The following is an 18,390-nucleotide window of genomic DNA, read 5'->3' on the forward strand; positions in this document are numbered from 1 at the left end:
TTTCCCTTCTTTTTGGTTCAAAGGTAAAAATGCCCTTTCTTCTGAGGACATGGAGTTGTTTGTGCGGAATCGAACCAAGGTGACTGCAGCAACCAAAGGCTGCTGGATCTACAACGTCTACCTACAGTTAACAGCCAAGAACTAATGAGGGTGGACAAAGATGATCAAAATAAAAGCAGACATCAGTGCTAAATTATGATGCAACAGTTTGGCTCATGCATATAAGAAAATACATAGTATATCACAACAAAGGCCACACTCTTATGTAGTTCAGTTCACATTACTACTTACAAATGAACCTTCCCTGTCTTATAGCAGATCACTCGAGAATCCATTTTTCACAATCTCCAGCACATCTCCCTCTGACCAACCACATTTACCCCGACTTCCGTCCTGACCAACCACAACTGATTCCTGAATCCCCTACAGTAGATTTCACCCTCCTCCCTCCCTCCGTTCACATGGTGCCGTGGGGGAGGGTTGGCTGTGTTAGACCAGTGCTCATTAATAGGGCATCACCTCTAATGGAGATGGATGTGCAATTCTTCGTGGAACAAGAAAGAAACAACCCTCGCCAGACAGAACTGTACCTAATGGACAGGACAGGTGACACCTGCTGGGTTTGCACTTAGAACAGGCCCCAAAAGTAGATTTGGAGAGCCAAGGAAAGAAACCCGCCCAAAAACACGAAAACCCAAAATAACGCACGCCATTTTGTCTCGTTTACAGGACAGGGGTGCTTGAGTCTGGTCTCAGGGCTGACGTGGAGCTAAGAGAAAGAAAAGGTGGCTGGTTAGTCAGGAATCGGTCATTGGCAGCAGTTTCCAGAGTCCTTGCAATGACTTCGTACGATGGGATCGACAACCATGGGATGGAATTGGCAACGAACACTATGATGAGGGAAGGTTACCCACAGAACAGTCCAAACCTTAGACAAACATTATGATGCAGAAACACAAAATGATAACATCTGTCAGCTCGGTCCAGGTAGTGGCTGAACGCCACCCGCAGGGTCAGGGTTCTGAGACTGAAAACTGCCCAGCTATGATTCAGAGCCGACAGCTATGTAGGTAGCTGGGATGTAGTGGTTTTAAGTACTGAGTATGAGGCACCAGTGGCCACCTGCTCCATCTAGAGAGGTATGGGTTCACAGAGGATGGGCAGAGGGAAGGAGATGAACATTAAGACACACCAACAAAACCTGCAATAACATCCCTCTGTGCAAAGAAATCTGAGAACCGTGCAGTTGTGTCCCTTTGGTGTCAGCCTGTTCTCAGGGGCATTTGTCAGGCTGGCTCTCCAGGGAAAAATGACTAAGTACATCAAGGGGCAGAATGTGCTCCTTGCTAATGCCAACTGAGAGCTTTACTAACCCCAAGGCAAGCGATTTTGTTCCTGAGGGCAGTCAAGGAGGTGGTGTCTGACCCAACTCAGAGATGGGCGCATCTGAGAGCCCTCTGGAAAGGAAGAAGGAAGAAGTTGGGATGTCACTTCTCAGCAGGGGACCCACCAACTACCAACTCTGTGGGGTGGGAGAAAGCTTCTGCCAACCCTGGAAGCAAAATTGAATCGCTCAAACTTTGAGGATGACTCAGAACCTTTCTTGCTTATTCTGAGTAAGGCCTTTTCAGAGATTTTATTACACAACTTTCTTCTAAAGCAGTGGTTCTTCAGCTTCTGCATGCATCAGAATCACCTGGAAAGTTCAAACACAGATGACGGGGCCCCAACCCCAGAATTTCTGATTCAGTAGGGCTGGGGTTAGGGCCTAAGAATCTACATTTCTAATAAACTCCCCAGGTAATGCTGGCCCTGCTGGTCCAGGGACCACATTTCAAGAACCACTGTTCTAGAATGATGTTCTCTTCTTTCTTTTAAATGAGAAACAGGAATCCAGAGAAGCTGCCAATTTAAGGATAATGTATCTACTATGTTGCAGGATTTTTATTTCATCAAATCTTGAAACAAGTAGAAGATTATTTTTTTTTTCATTTCCCCAGAATCCCTAAGGGAGGTCTTTGGTGCTCCCCAAAGAGGGCCCTCAGAAAGGACCATCAACAGAGTCATTCATTCTCCCTTCCTTGACAGTTCTTTTGCACATCAGCTTTTCACGGAGTGCAAGATCCCAGCTCCACTTAGGAAAGCCTGTTTCCTCTCACGTGACCACAGGAGGCTGCATGCAGAACACCAGGGAGCCAGCTAAGGCAAAACACATTCAGAAAGAAAAGGACAGCGAACGTTTGCAAGCGCACTTTAAGCCTGTACATTTAAAGCTGAAAGGCCTCCAAACGACCTGATGGGGAACCGGTGGATGAGCGGTGCTGTTAGAAACATGCTCCCTAAAGCTAAACCGAAAGGAACCAGCCGTGGAAGAGCAGAGATAACTTGAGTCCACTGGGGGGATCTTATGGCACCTGTGGTTTATAAACAGCTTTAGTAACGAGTATTTCAAAACAGAGTTCACAGTTTTTAAGAAGATCTGTGCTGATTTTAAAAACTAGATTCTATATAATTTGAATGTTGCCTTTTTTTGGGGAATATGATCTCTATTTGAAAAAAAAAATATTTACACTAAATTCTATGGCTGATTGGTTAAGAGTATCTTGAAAGAAAACAACCCCAAGTTGGAAAGAAGCCACAGAGATTGGATTCTCCTGATGGGTTTGGTTCAAGCCTCTGCTTTCAGAGACTTGGAGACAAGTGCAGACCATGCAGGCCAAGGACCCTTCTTGGCTTTGGGGCTCTGAGTCTGTACCCTCAGGAACCAAATCCTTCGGGCTCAGTGAATAACTGCAAGTGGTTGTTTTTTTTCCAGTTGCTGTGGAAAAAAAAAATGTACAGTGTATATAATCAACTGGTTTGCTAAAATCTCAGAGAATTCAGAAATGAAACTCCTAGCTATAAACAGTATTAGTAATATCGTTGTAAACTGACCAGGTTCAATATCATGTGCAAAGGTAAGATGCTTGTTAATACTGCCATTGCGAGTAACAGCAGCATGGGATTTCAGCCTGTGTTTTCATTTCGAGGGATGAGCCATGTTACAGAAGATGTAGCTGATAAGTTAGCTTTGAACAGAAGTCTTATTTTTTTTTTTCCTTCTCAAAACACACGTCTATGAACTACAAAACTTAGAACAAAAAGTTAGCTGCACTACAGTCGGCAGAACACAGTCTTTAGGGGGCGGGGGTCTGTCGGGAGCGGCTGCATGTGGTGGGTCCTCTCTTCCATGAGCTGAGGCTGCTGCCAGGCTGCCGTCTTCTCCTCTGGGGGTGCAGCTCTGTCCTTCATCACCAGCTCTCCTGTTACTTGCATCTGTCTGACTATAGCTTGCCTGGGAATAAGCAATGTGTAATTTCTTTTTTAAAGATGGAAACTGTTCTCTAAATTAGAGTTATGAAGCTTAGAATCCTCCCTTCCCCCCACCCCAAAACACACACACACACACACACAGTCCTTTCTTCCCCTGACAATCAGGAATGACCGTCTTGGGACACTGGGATACTGCACCTTCTGATAGAAGAGAGGACAAGAATCCTCCATGCTGAGACTCCTGCCTAGTGGGCACCTAAGGCATCTGGAAGGTTCAAGCACCATAAACAGAAATATCTGTGTTGTCCTTTGGACAAGGACATGAAAACACTGACTCACCATCAGAATGCCATGCTAGTTTTGTTTTTGTTTTTGCCATGCTAATTAAAAAAAAAAATCCACCTTTGATCTTCCATCCTCCAATTTCTGAAGTTAGGATGTGGCTGGCCAAGGTGAGTGGAGTACCATGTGGCCAGAGGGATGGAAAAGGGACCAACCTAAGATTTGATGGGCCAAAACGGAACCTCGGTGGACTCTAATTCGGGTGCTAAGCTTTATGTGTACCATTTCTTCCCACGTGGCTAGCTGAAAAGCAATAAAACAGATTTCTCTTGATAACTTTTGCTAATGTGTTGGTAAGTACATATTTATCTTCAAAGAGGCCTAAGGATTTTCTTGAGCAGAGGATGGGTCTTCCATGTTTCTGGTGTTTCACCTTTTGCCCCTTAGTCATGTAGGGCTCCGGAGAAGGCAATGGCACCCCACTCCAGTACTCTTGCCTGGAGAATCCCATGGATGGAGGAGCCTGGTAGGCTGCAGTCCGTGGGGTCGCTACGAGTCAGACATGACTGAGCGACTTCTCTTTCACTTTTCACTTTCATGCATTGGAGGAGGAAATGGCAACCCACTCCAGTGTTCTTGCCTGGAGAATCCCAGGGATGGGGAAGCCTGGTGGGCTGCCGTCTATGGGGTCGCACAGAGTCGGACACGACTGAAGCGACTTAGCAGCAGCAGCATGTAGGACTCTGCTTCATGGATGCCTAATTGACTTTGAGTTGATGAAATCGACTTTCAGACCCTTGCCAAAGAGATGCATATATTTTGGGATAATTTCTGGTCTTGCAGTATAGCCAGAAAGTTCAAGTGAATAGATTTCAACAGATAACTGTTCTACAATTTCAGCTGTCTTTCTTGGTTTCATCAAGAAAAATTATAGTAGGGTAGAACTAGCTGCAAGGATGAAAAGCTACTAGTTCCTGCAGTGTTCCAGATCTTAAATTAATTTTGTCTGACTTGGTGATTTGGTGACAGACTGGTTTATATTTAGAATCCTGTGGAAGGCCATCTAGGTAGGTAAGGATGCGGTAAGTAGCAGAGGTCACAACTGTTTTAAGTTTTATTGGAAATAAAATTTGAAACAGAAGATTAAAATCTTTGGCATTTATGGACAAGAACCAAATACTGCTTTTTATCTTGGTTTATGTCCAGGGCTGGGGCTTCCATTGTGGCTCAGTAGTAAAGAATCTACCTGCCAACACAGGAGACATGGGTTTGATCCCAGGGTTTGGAAGATCCCCTGGAGAAGGAAATGGCAACCCACTCCAGTATCTTTGCCTGAGAAATCTCATGGACAGAGGAGCCTGGCAGGCCATAGTCCATGGGTGGCAAAAGAATTGGACATGACTTAGCAACTAAATAAAAAATGTCAAAGGCATTTTATTAGGCTTTTTAAAGAAGTATATCTTTATAAGAACTACCTGCTGCTGCTGCTGCTGCTAAGTCGCTTCAGTTGTGTCCGACTCTGTGCGACCCCATAGACGGCAGCCCACCAGGCTTCCCCGTCCCTGGGATTCTCCAGGCAAGAACACTGGAGTGGGTTGCCATTTCCTTCTCCAATGCATGAAAGTGAAAAGTGAAAGTGAAGTTGCTCAGTCGTGTCCAACTCTTCGCAACCCCATGGACTGCAGTCCACCAGGCTCCTCCGTCCATGGGATTTTCTAGGCAAAAGTACTGGAGTGGGGTGCCATTGCCTTCTCCAAGAACTACCTACTGATGTTTAAATAATGTGCATAACAAAAATGATCAAATTGCTAGAGTTCAGAGAAAGAAAATGCTATGAAAGGAAACGTCTTGCTCCTCTGGGAAAGTAACTGGAGTGAATATTTTCAGAAATTGCTCTTGGGAACTTTTTCACTATAGTCATGATGAATCAGGAGAACTCGTGGTGCAGTAGTCTCAAGTCCAAGGGAGACAGACTAAAATGTGCTCAATAAGATCTTTCCTTTTATACCCAAAGGGCCTCACAGCTCAAAAAATATATTTCATAATAACAATTACACCTTGATTTTTACTTGCTTCATCTTAACCTGAGGACTGAGACAGGAGGTCAGCAGTGTTTCAGCTAGAATATATTCATTACTAATTGATATATCATTTAGAAGACATATATTCCTTTTTCAACTTAGCAGCCAGGTTGAGTTTCCTCTCAACTGTACTGTAGACTTATGAGATTCCATGGGTGGGAATAGACTGAATAACTAAAATAGTTACAAGTCTTATGCAGTCATGGCTATGAGAGGTGTATTAGCTTTGAATTGTAATGTGGGACATCTAAATGGCCATGAGCTGGAGCCAGAGCTCCATCAGATTCATGGGACAGTGTAGCTGAAGGTGTGTCAAACGTAGCACAAAGCTGAATCCCAACCTTATTCACCTAAGTAGAGACAGAAAGCTAGTTTTGAGTCTTGGGGGTTCTCATACACTCACATAATAATCATTGTCACTCCCAGGGACTGAACTGCTTCTAAAGCACTGAGCAGAGGGCTAGGCATGTATGTGTGTGCTCAGGATGAAATGATAGTGTGTCTGCCACTAGGTTAAGCTGTAACTTGGTGTATCCCAGGGAGCACAACTCCTCTATGAGGTAGGTATTCTGATACATGTTGTACAGTGGGAACAGAGGCTCATGGAAGTTTAAGCAAGTTTTCAAGGATTATGCTGCTAGGATTTTATGGAACTCATTTTTGAAATCAGTCTGTTAGAGTCCAAATCCTAAGCTTCAGACCACTATAGTCAAGTGGTCCTTGCCAATCAAATGCTAGTCTCTTTAAATTAGAAAAAAAAAAAAGCTACTGAGAATTTCCCATGTATTTAGGTAAATCTCTGAAGGTGGGGGATCACAAGCCACAGAAAAGGTATTTTAAATCAATTTATATTTTGCTGAATTCCATGATGGGTGTGAATTAGCTGTTCCAAAAGCGTAAGGCTGTGGAAGCTTCCCTCTGTGCTTTGCTTCTCTTGTTTTCTTTAGTGATTCATGTTCTTGATTTCACTGGTTAAGGTGCACACTTTGATCTTTTGGGGCCTAAGTACAGCAGGACTAAGGAGCTGACTCATTTCTGCAAGTGCTGAGCAAGCTTGCATTTTTCTCTCTCAAGTGCCAGAGAGGTTGAAACCTTGGATGCAGTTATGGATCAGCAAATTGGCTTTATAGCTGCACATTTCTGGGGCACCTTTGGGTTATAGAAATTCCTCTGCCAGTTTTCCTAATTCATAGAGTAAAAAGTGAACTCCCAAGGTTGTCTGCCAAATCGCCACTGGACTAGAGCGATATGTTTCATGGCCCAGGATGATTCTTTGCTATCAGCAGGGGAAGAGGATAGTTTACCATAGAAAAACCCCAAGAGATAGTGCTTGTGCATGTAGGTTATAAGTGATCAGAATCCAGGGTACAGTGACCACCTTTCCTCCTAAATAAGTGGATACTTACTTGAGAGGAGAGTGATAAAAGGCTATTGCATTCAACCTTGCAAGCTGACCTGCGGGTGACAAAGGACACAAACAAGAAAGGTGACATGTCAAGTCTGTGATGCAGTCAAGCTGGTGAATTATTTGGTTGGAAGCCATGCAGAAAGGTAGATAGACAGACAGAGAGAATCCAGGGAACGCAAGTAACTTTCTGACCCATCCAACAGCTCATAGAGCAGTCAAGGAAAAACCACTTCAACCTTCTCCAGGGCATATAACACATGGACCCATTACAATCTCTTCGTCCTTTTCTTTGTCTTTTCTTTGAAGTCACTGGTTGTAGTGAGGAAAGGCAAGACAGAGAGAGAAGGAGCTTAAAATCTACCAGATGGCAGGAACTCCAATGGAAGCTGATGCTGTTAATAGAATTTCCTTTCATTTTGCTTGTATCAGGTTAAATCTCTAGTTCATTGAAATAAATAAAAATCTAATACCTTATATGAAATGACTCCTTTTCTTAAAAAAAAAAAAATTAGAATTTCAGTTATAGTTGTCACCAAAATCCAGAAACTAATGTGGGCTCCCAGAGGGAGGTCTAATAGGCGCCTCTAACAGCATGAACCAGAATATCGATTATTTAACCACCTCTCTCTCTCCTTCTGTGCAGCAGGGCCAAAAGGAGATATACGTAGGAATGCCACCCCTCAGAGTTCCCAGAGACACCCTGGGGCTTCATCCAGGCAAATTTCCTCCTGTGGACAGGCCATAGAAGTTGCGAAGAAAAACGTTCTCCCTGGTGTACACTTGGGGCAGGTCTGATTATGCAGGATTCAAATACGGCTTTACATATCTGGTCCCTCTTTGTTTATCTAGGCCTACACTCTGAAGTTATTCTGAAACACAACTGTTTTGGAACATTCCAGAGGCAAAACTTCTGTTTTATATTGTCAAGATGGGGTTAGTAGGCTTCCCTCTTGCTCTGTTCTTCTTGGGAAAATATTTCCAAGCAATCTACAGATGTATGAGTAGTAGATAACTTATTTTATCTGCTATTCTTTCTTCCAATAACAGAGTAAGAGAGAACTACTGCTCCAAAGATGGTGGAAAAAACGTATCTGGATACTGGACAGAAAGCCTGACCTGATAAAAATAACCCACTGGGGCCTGGTGGGGGGCAGTAGGTCTCAACCATCCAAATACCCCTGTCCTCCCAGAACCCCAGCAAGATGGAGGGAGGGGAAACGTACCAGGTAAATAGACAGGGGAGTAGAACAATCTCCATGGGAAAATGCATCCCCGTAAGGATAATATTATTCCCCATTGCGTGTGTTATGTCAGGTGAATTCTCAGATGGATTATCATGCTATCCAGGATATATGACAGTCTGTCCAACCACACCCTGCTGAATGGGGGCCTACATTTCCCCCAGCATTTCTAGCTGAGGCTTGTCACTCTTTGACTTCTTAACATTTGATACGAGGTAGGCAGGGAGGGAAGTTGAGGACAAGTGATTCAAGAACAGAGGTATACTTATGCTTAGTCAATTTCCTTGTGCCCTGTGGCCCACCCAAGGGCATAGAATCCCAGAGTATTTATGGGGGACTGGTTCCAGGATACCCCCATCCTGCAGATGCCAGCATCCATGGATACTCAAAGTCCCCTCCAGTTGAGCCTCAGTATCCACAGATTCTGAATCTCCTGACATGGACAGCCAGCTGTATCTTTTCTTAAAAAGTGCTTTCCTAATCATCTTGGAGGGTCATGAACTATATTATCACCATGGAAGGCCTCTTTTCATTTTCCAGCTCAGAATTTATAGAAATACTTGATGAGTGACAGCTATAAGAAGCATTAAACCTTTCCCTGTCTTAGAATTCATGGGCTGAGGAGTACTGTCAGAATATTCCAGAAAGGGAGGGTGGAAGGAAGGAGAAGGCACCAAGTTTTGGAATAACGTGAAAGATCCAGCCACCGAGGGGCGGGGGCTGAAGTGGTGGGTGGTGTGGGGTGGGGTCTCGGTACCTGATAGGCTTCGTCCTGTAGCTTCTGTTTTAGGTATTCCTCCATCTTCAGCTCATTCTCCAGCTGCCGGACAGAGTCATCTTCATAGTTCTCATCCTCTGGCCGCACGTAGGGGTCCCCATCTTCTGTAACCCTGGAGTCAACCACAAAGGGCGTTTTGGAGCAAATCTTAAAAGGCAAATATAAGTGGAACCCCTGTATTACCTGCTGTTCTGGGCACACACTTATTTTGTCTCTAATTCACTTCTTTGCTTCGATTTACTTCAATTTAGGATTTTCTTTGACATGATGAAAAAAACTTGAAAGACGCTTTGGAAGTTTGGAGAAATATATGATCAAGGTGTTCTCATAGGCAGTTTTTCTAGGGTAGTCTGGTGATCGTTGTCACCTGTTTTCCTAGAGTTTCCTGGAATGAGTTGTCCTTTAAATGTTTGCCATTCTTAAAAAAAAGGCAGGCTTATCTTTTGAGAGGATACAGTTTTCCCAATTTGGGGGCTTAAAAAAATGGAGTTCAAAAACACTTTCTATAAGGAAAGTGAGCCCTCTAGTGAAATAATGTCTAAGAATATTTGTTTGTAATTTAATGCTCTTTGTGTTCTGCATGTATATAGGCCCATGCACTCATGTGCTGTATTTTTATGGTAGAATCAAGGCTCAGAGTATCAGCCAATCAATGTCAGGGAGACTACTATTCTAACCCACAGCTCTTGATCTTAAAGATGTATACTATCTCTGACTTTAAGAAATCCATTTAAATTGTCCAATTCCACCATGAAACAAATGGATAAAAATGATCTCATTCACTAATGTGTGACTCTCCATCTATTCACCCAAGTATATATAAAGTTCTTCCTGGGACTGAATATAAATTCACTACCTAAATCATATGACTAAAATATGCTTGGGCTAAAACACAGTACATGCTTAGATAGTACAGATATCAAAATATCCCCTAAAATGAAAAAGAGTGGTCAAGTAGAAGTTTCTGGGTTGGAACATAAATGCCAATGTTCATGTTTATTTATATCTGTACGGCATGTTCTTGTTATTTTTAGAGGTTTGGGGCCAGCCTAAATAGGTCTGCAAGGCCTCTGTAAACTTTCCCTTCCCAACCCCCACAGCCCTGTTGGTAGTTGGTCCTGCCACCAGCCTGCCAGGAACAGCAGATCGGGTGGCTTTAGCTACAGTCTTGGATCTTGCGAGTGGATCAAGAAAGTTTTAGGTCACCACTATGTAGATGCTCAATTATAAAAAATCACATAGATACATTATTTACCAGACTGAACTGATCACAGTTCTCCAGTCTGAATAACAAACAAATCAAATAATTCTAAATTATAGAGGGAAGGACAAGAAAGCGAACTACAATTAAAAGCAGCAGCCTCCTGCCACATAAAATCATAACTGTTTTGTTTTGATATTATGCTCTCTGCCTTTTCACAGCTGGCTTTCAAACCATGTCTATTTATAATTTCCCATTATTACTGGTCTTTTTACTCACTCCTTGGATGGAGAGTCAAAACACCAGAAAGGCCTCTGGTTAGTTTCTTCTTTGGGGCTTTAAAACAGACAGTTTATTTTTGTAGACGAGTCTGCAGTTCTTCTTATGTTAAGCCCCACCACCCTTCTGTAGCTTTTTTTTAAACTGCTCATCAACTCCCTTTTCCAGCTTCTGGGTGAGCCCTTGTCCATATTTCTCAGAACTCCACTTATTTAACTTTCTTCATTTTATTCTTTTCCCTCCCAAGCTGGGCTCTGCAGATCTGTCCTTGCTTTGCCTTTGTTTCTCAGCTTTAACTTTTTCTGCCTGACTACTTGGAGCTGATCCAAGGTCACAGTCTAGTCGGGAATGTCACTGATTCTACTGGCTCCTGTCAAGCTACAGAAACCTAATTGGGTGAAAATCTTTGTAACATGTCTTTTGAAGGTCAGATTTATACATATTCAACAAGTCAAGCAAATTGGACTTCTTTGTAATGAGATTTTTATACATTTAGTTATTCAAATCACAAGTGCACAGATGATGTTTATACTCACTTTAAACAGAGGCCTCTCTAGCATCACCGGGTCCCTTAAGAGTGAATCTAGTAAATTCGGAAGACAGGATGGTTTATCTTCTGAACTAGTCTATGAGTCCTGGGATGCTGGGAGTGATTTTTGACACTATTTTGTATCTAACTGGTTGAGTGCCTTGGGCAGGCCAGGATCTCAACAGGCACTGGCTGGTTTTCGTTACTGATACTCTGGAAATTGTTAGGAGGAAAAGTCACAATGAGAAGTTGAAACGAAGCGCCCTTCTACCTGGGTTTCCCAGGGGGTGCTAGTGGTAAAGAACCCGTCTGCCAATGCAGGAGACACAAGAGACTCGGGTTCGATCCCTGGGTCAGGAGGATCTCCTGGAGGAGGGCGTGGCAACCCACTCCAGTACTCTTATTGGAGAATCCCATGGACAGAGGAGCGTGGTGGGCTGAAGCCATAGGGTCACATAGATTGGGACATGCCTGAAGTGACTTAGCACACACACACCCTTCTACCTTTTCTGGCAGAAAAGGAAACTGTGTCATTCCTTTCCAAAATGAAAAACTAAGCAACCATGTTTTTATTTTCCTATGCTCCCTGCAGAGTGTTCTGTTGCTGAAAAAAACACCCCCCAGGCAGAAGATACTCACATGTCCCCACGCATGGTGCTCGGGGTAGCTCCACTGTGAAGGTACCCAGGTTTTCGGGCGTGGATTTGTGCTAGAAAAGCTTTTTCAGAGGTTGGTGATGGGACCAGATCTTCAAACTGAGTCCGTGCAAATTCAGAATCCACGTTACTATCAGTTTCACTCCCCACCTCTATTAGGTACAATTGAAGAAAGTAAAGAATATCTTAGATTTTTTTATGATCAGCCAATAAAGGGCTAGGCTTAACATAAATTAACCTGTGCTGTGTAAAACACTGACCAGCTACTGTACACAAGTCAAGTGAGTGTTCATTTGTTTTCAAAATGAGAATTGATATTGACATGAATTACCATAAAATCAGGAAGACTCTTGAAAGTCCCTTGTACTGCAAGGAGATCCAACCAGTCCATCTTAAAAGAAATCAGTCCTGAATATCCATTGGAAGGACTGATGTTGAAGCTGAAACTCCACTATTTTGGCCACCTGATGCGAAGAACTGACTCATTTGAAAAGACCCTGATGCTGGGAAAGATTGAAGGCAGGAGGAGAAGGGGACGACAGAGGATGAGATGGTTGGATGGGATCACTGACTCAATAGACATGAGTTTGAATAAACTCTAGGAGCTGGTGATGGACAGGGAGGCCTGGCATACTGCAGTCCATGGGGTCGCAAAGAGTTGCCACTGAGCGACGGAACTGAACTGAACCATAAGATCATTTAGAATACAGTATTGTCTTTTTTGGGCTTCCCTGGTGGCTTAAATGGTAAAGAATCTGCCTGAAATGTGGGAGATCTGGGTTTGATCTCTGGGTCCCGAAGATCCCCTGAAGAAGGGAATGGCAACACACTCCAGTATTCTTGCTTGGAAAATTCCATGGACACAGGAGTCTGGTGGGCTATAGTCCATGGGGTTGCAAGGAGTTGGACACAACTGAGCAACTAACACACACACACACACACACACATTGTCTTTTTTAAATCTCAGTAATGTTACAAGGAATTTTTGTCTTAATAACTGACAATTCTCCAAGCATTCTGTTTTTCCCCCTCTTCTTTAAAACTGTTGTTACTTTTGCTTAATATTATTGGGTTGGCCAAAAGGCTTGTTTGGGGTTTCCATGAGCAACTATTAGGGAAAATCTACTTTAACTTAAGATAAACAAACCTAAAACACTACATTCACTTATTATTTCAAAGTACTGTAAGAGTATAAACTAATAGTACTTTGAAACATCCCCAGTGAGAATGTACTCATTTTCTTCATCATTTGCTAGGGCACTGGGTATATGCCACTAACCATGATATATATATTAACTACTGTCATTTTTATCCTATCTGGTAATCTTAACCTAAAATAATAGCAGCAATTTATATTGCTATTATTTTAGGTTAAGATTACCATTTCATTATTTTAACTCTAATTATAGAGACTTTCAGAAATTTAAGTCCAGATTTTTTTTTAATGGTGAAGTTTTATTTTTACAGTTTTTGTAATCTCAACTACATGACCACAGTCCTGAAAAACAGTCATATTGCTAGTAGGGCTTTCATGAATAGATGAAATGTATTCCTAACTAGCAAGATATTTATTTGTATATTAACACTGTTAAATTGTCTAAAACTCTGTAGTATTATTAGGATAAAGAGTACTGCAATTTTATGCTATATATTTTCTGGGAAGATCTTTCTTTGGTGGTATTGCAAAGGTGAATTTAAGTTTGTTGTTGTTTAGTGGCTAAGTCATGTCCAGCTCTTTTGCGACCCTATAGACTATAGCCCACCAGGCTCCTCCGTCCCAGGCAAGAATACTGGAGTAGGTTGCCATTTCCTTCTCCAGGGCATCTTCTTCTCCTAGGGATCAAACCCTTGTCTCCCGCATTGGTGGGCAGATTCTTTACCACTGAGCCACTTAGGAAGCCCAAATTTCAGTTTAGCTTCATTCAAATAGCCACGCATTCCAAATTAACAGAGCCTAAATTAGTAAATAAGACATTTGACCTTATAAACTAACTTCAGCATCATGTCACATTGGGTCATGATATATTTAACAGTGGCTACCTTGGAATTCTGGATTTTTAAAAAATGTTATTTTTAATTGGAGGGTAATTACAATATAATGATGGTTTCTGCCATACATCAACATGAATCAGCCACAGGCATACCCATGGGATTCTGGATTTACAAGTCAATTTTAATATTTTTCTTTATTCTTTTCTGCATTTTTCAAACTTTCTGCATTAAGCATGTATTTATAGTCTTTTCATCAGCAAAATGTAAACAGTACTAAAAAATCTAACATCCCAACAAAATGTCACATAGATCTTTAAAAAATCTTTTTCTACTTGACAATGAGAAGATCTCTTTTAAACAGCAAAGTTGTTTCTAATTGTAAATAACTGGAATCAACCTAAATATTAAACATTAAATGAATAGTTAAACTAGAGTAGTTTAGCTTACAGTAAATGTTATTTTCTTCTTTATACAATTCTGAGTTATTAACTATTTTGGGGGTAATAAATAAAGTTAAGAATAGACCCTGATGTTGGGAAAGATTGAAGGCAAAAAGAGAAGGGGGTGGGCAGAGGATGAGATGGTTAGACAGCATCACCAATTCAATGGACATGAATTTGAGCAAACTCTGGGAGATAGTGGATGACAGAGAAGCCCAGCGTGCTACAGTCCATGGGGTCGCAGAAAGTTGGATAAGACTTAGAGACCGAACAACAACAAATAAGGTTTAAAGATAATGCTGAAATCTCCAGAGGCCTTTCTTAAAAGTTTACCTATAAAGTGTTAATTATTAAACTCAAGATGGTCTCACATTTCTCACTCAGACAATAAACATCTTAAGAATGCAGAGTTTTCAGCTAAAAAGATGGCACCTAAGTGTTCTATGAGCAGATCCCTAACAGAAGTTATGGGTCCTTCTGCAGTGAGCAGACAGATAAGAGGGGACCAGGGACTCACCAGAATTCAACTCTTTCACGAGAGAGGACATGGTGTTCGTGATGGAATCTGCTGCTACTAGTAAGTCATTCCTTAAATTTCTTCTTGAGCCTTAGGAAAGAATGATAACGGAAAAAAAAATTCAATACTCTCCTTTCCCTCCAATTTTTATGCTGTTTATCATTCCCATTGAAATTCTACAGCAAGAAAACTTCCAAGACTTCTTTTCAAAAGTGCTTTGGTTCATTTCCTGAAAAAAAATACTTTGTGTTCAGGGCAATGGCCTTTGATGTATGAAGACATGGCAACTGATGGGGATTCATACAATTTGTTGTTCAAACTGGGACAATTTTACAAGTGAAAGGGGTGGTATTGGTAACAAGAATGAGGACTTCTCTGGTGGTGCAGTGGTTAAGACTTTGCCTTCCAATGTAGGGGGTGCGAGTTCAATCCCTGGTTGGGGATCTAAGGTCCCACATGCCTCACAACCAAAAAACCAAAACGAAACAGAAGCAATATTGTAACAAATTTGATCAAAGTTTTAAAAATGGTCCACATCAAAAAAAAAAAAAAGTCTTAAAAAAATGACTGGGTGACCTGGCACAAACAGGGATGGTCGCAGGTAAACCAGCATATGTGATCACCCTACTTAGGTATTGCCCTCATAGATGAAAAGTCTGGTTTCCCCACCAGAGCTGTGCCTTCCCAGCAGCTGCTACTGCTGTAGCCATTAGCTGGTGGCTGAAGTGCATCAGATTCTGATCTCCAGCATTTCAGCCTCCACTTCCCAGCAGGGCTCCCCAAACTCCCCCGACTATTTCAGGTACCTCTTGGGAATGAGAACCCTGTGCACCGAATGTCCTCAGAGGGTGGAAAAGGCGTGACGATTCTTACTCCTGCTGCCAATACATGGGCAGAAGATGTATGCCAAATACCCTGACTCGGAACTTAGACCATATTTCTCTATGGTTGAGAAAGATTATTATGAGATTTCCATCACACTAAGGGTTCAAACAGGGCCTTCTCTGGTGGCTCAGTGGTAAAGAATCTGCCTGCCAGTGCAGGAGACTTATGTTTGATCCCTGGGTTGGGAAGATGGCCTGGAGAAGGAAATGGCAACCCACTCCCGTATTCTTGCCTGGGAAATCCCATGGACAGGGGAGTCTACTGTGCTATAGTCCAAGGGGTCGCAAAAGAGTTGGACGTGACTGAGCAACTAAACAATAACAACAGCAAGGGTTAAAAGGATATTTGTGTGCTGGCCTGGGAGCAGGGCAAGGAGCCCAATTGAGGGCTAAGTCCATAATACGTTTAAAAAAGAGGCTCAACATTCCAAATACGTGGCTTACAGATAAACTTTGGCAGGAAGAGAAACAGCCTCGCAGTACATACATGGCTAGAAGAGGCAGCAGTGGGAGAATGCTGTTTGTCATCTCCAATCACTCTCTGCCCTCCTCTGTGAACTGTGGGGGCCTCGCCTCCCAGCCCCAGGACACAGAGGCAATGAGTCAACTCTCTAAGGCATCTGGAAGGTGACTAAGCATCCTTTTCGATTGCCTCTGTGCTAAAGAGATGGGCTTGTTTACTCTCAAATCTTGAGTTTCCTTTCATGTAAAAAGAAGAAAGCCGGAAATATCTTGCAGGATTTTCAAATGGATTACATTCATATAATTTCCTAGGGATACTGTTGGAAGGATTTTTTTTCCTTTCCCTTAAGGAGCAAAGGCTCATTAAAAAAAACAGGACAGGGCAAGAGAAGCCAGAAGATAAGATGGTGAAGGGATGAACAGATCAGCGTAGGGAGGTGCTAAAAGGTCTTTCAGGCTTGGCTCTGACACAAGCCACGGAACAGTCTAGAACATCTTTGGTATTGGCTCTGGTAACTGTAGAACACGCAATCCTTGGCGACTTTGTTTTTGGTCACATAAAGCAGAACACAGCAAAGTAATACCGATAATAATAGAAATGCCACTTACTTTGTGCAAACGCCTCCTGTACGTCTCCCCCTACCCCCGTGAGTGAGTCCTGAGGCGTGGGGGTCGGGGTGGAGCAGGCGGACGCGGACCGCACCGGCATGGGGATGGGCCTGCTGATGGTGTGGCTAGGGGAGGAGCGGGGGGAGCCTGCCCCCTGGGTCTGGAGAGACAAGGCAAGCCATTAATTTGTTTTCCCCAAGAAGATGCCAAATGCCCTTCCCAGTGCCTCTGTTAAATGTTAAAAACCGTGACAATGGAATCCCAAAGCGAGCTGAAGTTCTAGGTCATGGAGATGGCAATGCTCAACTTGAATTGCAGGCGCAGACCGTTTAGGACCTTACCGGACATAGTCTGGAGTTTGGGTTACAAACCGAAAGCGGAGATTATTAGTACCACGTTCACTGTTCTACGTCATAGATGAGATGTTTGCCCACGTAATGAAACTACTGTTAAGCAGTGATAATTTCAAGGTGTTTATTTTCTCCTTGAAAGAAGATCTATACAGAATAAAAAGACATTAGGAAAAAATTTAAACTCGGAGACTATTTAGGATGGATGTGGTATATTGCTCTTCCTAAATTTTCAACCAGTCTGTCCTGCCATCATCTGCAGAGAATAATTTATAGTGCTTATCATGTCATGCCATATTGTGTGTATTAAATCTCAAATTAAGACTCAAATGAGGTGTAAATTGTTTAGTCCCTACTTTACAGGAAAAGTTGACTGTTGAATTGCTCTGATTCAGGGATTCAAATGAGGATGAGAAACATAGAAATCTTGGTTTCCAGTTTGGGGGTAATGCTTCCTATAGGAATTGTCTTTCTCTTCACCTATGAAAAAGCAATATTCTAGCAGTAAGAACAGTGGGATTTAAAAATGAGTGAAGAAAAAGGAGAAAACAACTTAAAAGTCATTCATCTCCTCACTCCAACCCTCAGCAGGAAATCATTCTGAGACTTGTCACACCTTGAATTTCATAGGTTCGGCTCTGCAGTGAGGTCTCCTGGAATCATTTTCTGTTTTAATAATTAGTTTACAAAGGCAGTCAAGTCAGCACAAACATGAAAATGTAAGAAGTGCATATACAACAGATTAGATGTTCACATAAATTGCATTCCAGCCCGCTGGGGCTGGCCAGGGAGAGTGAGGACTATTTCACAGCAAGCTCCAGAGATTCATCATCACCCCATTCAAACCCCAGACATGCACCACCAGAGCAGTGCTCTGGAGTATTCCATTTAGGTCTTTGCTGTGGGTTCAGCTGCTTGCAGTTAAAACACACAACATCAATCCTGTAAAATGCCATGCTGTTAGCTTTCCAGGGCTCCAGCATCACACATAAAAGTCAAATCTATAAATTGAGAAAAATCCAGAATTAAAAATGAAGCAAAACAGAAAATAACTCATGTGATGCTTGAGGCGCTGAGGATTCCACTCTTTCACTCACAACAGTACCTTGGAGTGGCCCGTGAGGCCCAGAGAAGTGAAGTTTGCCTGCTGGTGATGCTTTGCAGCCCCTTGCCCCAGCCTTCTCCGGGATGGACCTGGTTTACCCTAGCGAACTTGGGCAGCTCAAGGTCATTATGGTGACTCCTCTGCTGATGAGCTACCTGGACACCTCCCTGCATCTCACACCAATAGGTGGTGACTTCACTTTTGAGTCATGCTTCGCCATGTACAAAAGGTTTTCACATACATTCCCACTGGTGTCTCTCCATG

General features: G+C 42.6%; 1 protein-coding gene across 9 annotated transcripts in view; it reads right to left on the reverse strand.

The window, feature by feature from the left end:
- Positions 1–18,390, reverse strand: part of DTNA (dystrobrevin, alpha) — a 322,724-nt gene that overhangs the window by 413 nt on the left and 303,921 nt on the right. For 7 of the 9 annotated variants that reach the window (XM_010849768.1, XM_010849767.1, XM_010849772.1 and 4 more), the window contains 6 exons: positions 16,672–16,831; positions 14,717–14,806; positions 11,751–11,919; positions 9,082–9,214; positions 7,082–7,130; positions 3,080–3,334 (listed from right to left, as the gene is read on the reverse strand). In XM_010849768.1, coding sequence (XP_010848070.1) covers positions 7,113–7,130; positions 9,082–9,214; positions 11,751–11,919; positions 14,717–14,806; positions 16,672–16,831 — 570 coding nt within the window. In that variant the 3' untranslated portion in view covers positions 3,080–3,334; positions 7,082–7,112. Of the gene's footprint in view, positions 1–5; positions 3,335–7,081; positions 7,131–9,081; positions 9,215–11,750; positions 11,920–14,716; positions 14,807–16,671; positions 16,832–18,390 lie in introns of those variants that run through there. The other 2 variants (XM_010849771.1, XM_010849766.1) reach the window with 2 other exon arrangements.

This window comes from Bison bison, unplaced genomic scaffold (assembly GCF_000754665.1).
Source record: "Bison bison bison isolate TAMUID 2011002044 unplaced genomic scaffold, Bison_UMD1.0 scf7180017864286, whole genome shotgun sequence".
NCBI lineage: Eukaryota > Metazoa > Chordata > Mammalia > Artiodactyla > Bovidae > Bison > Bison bison.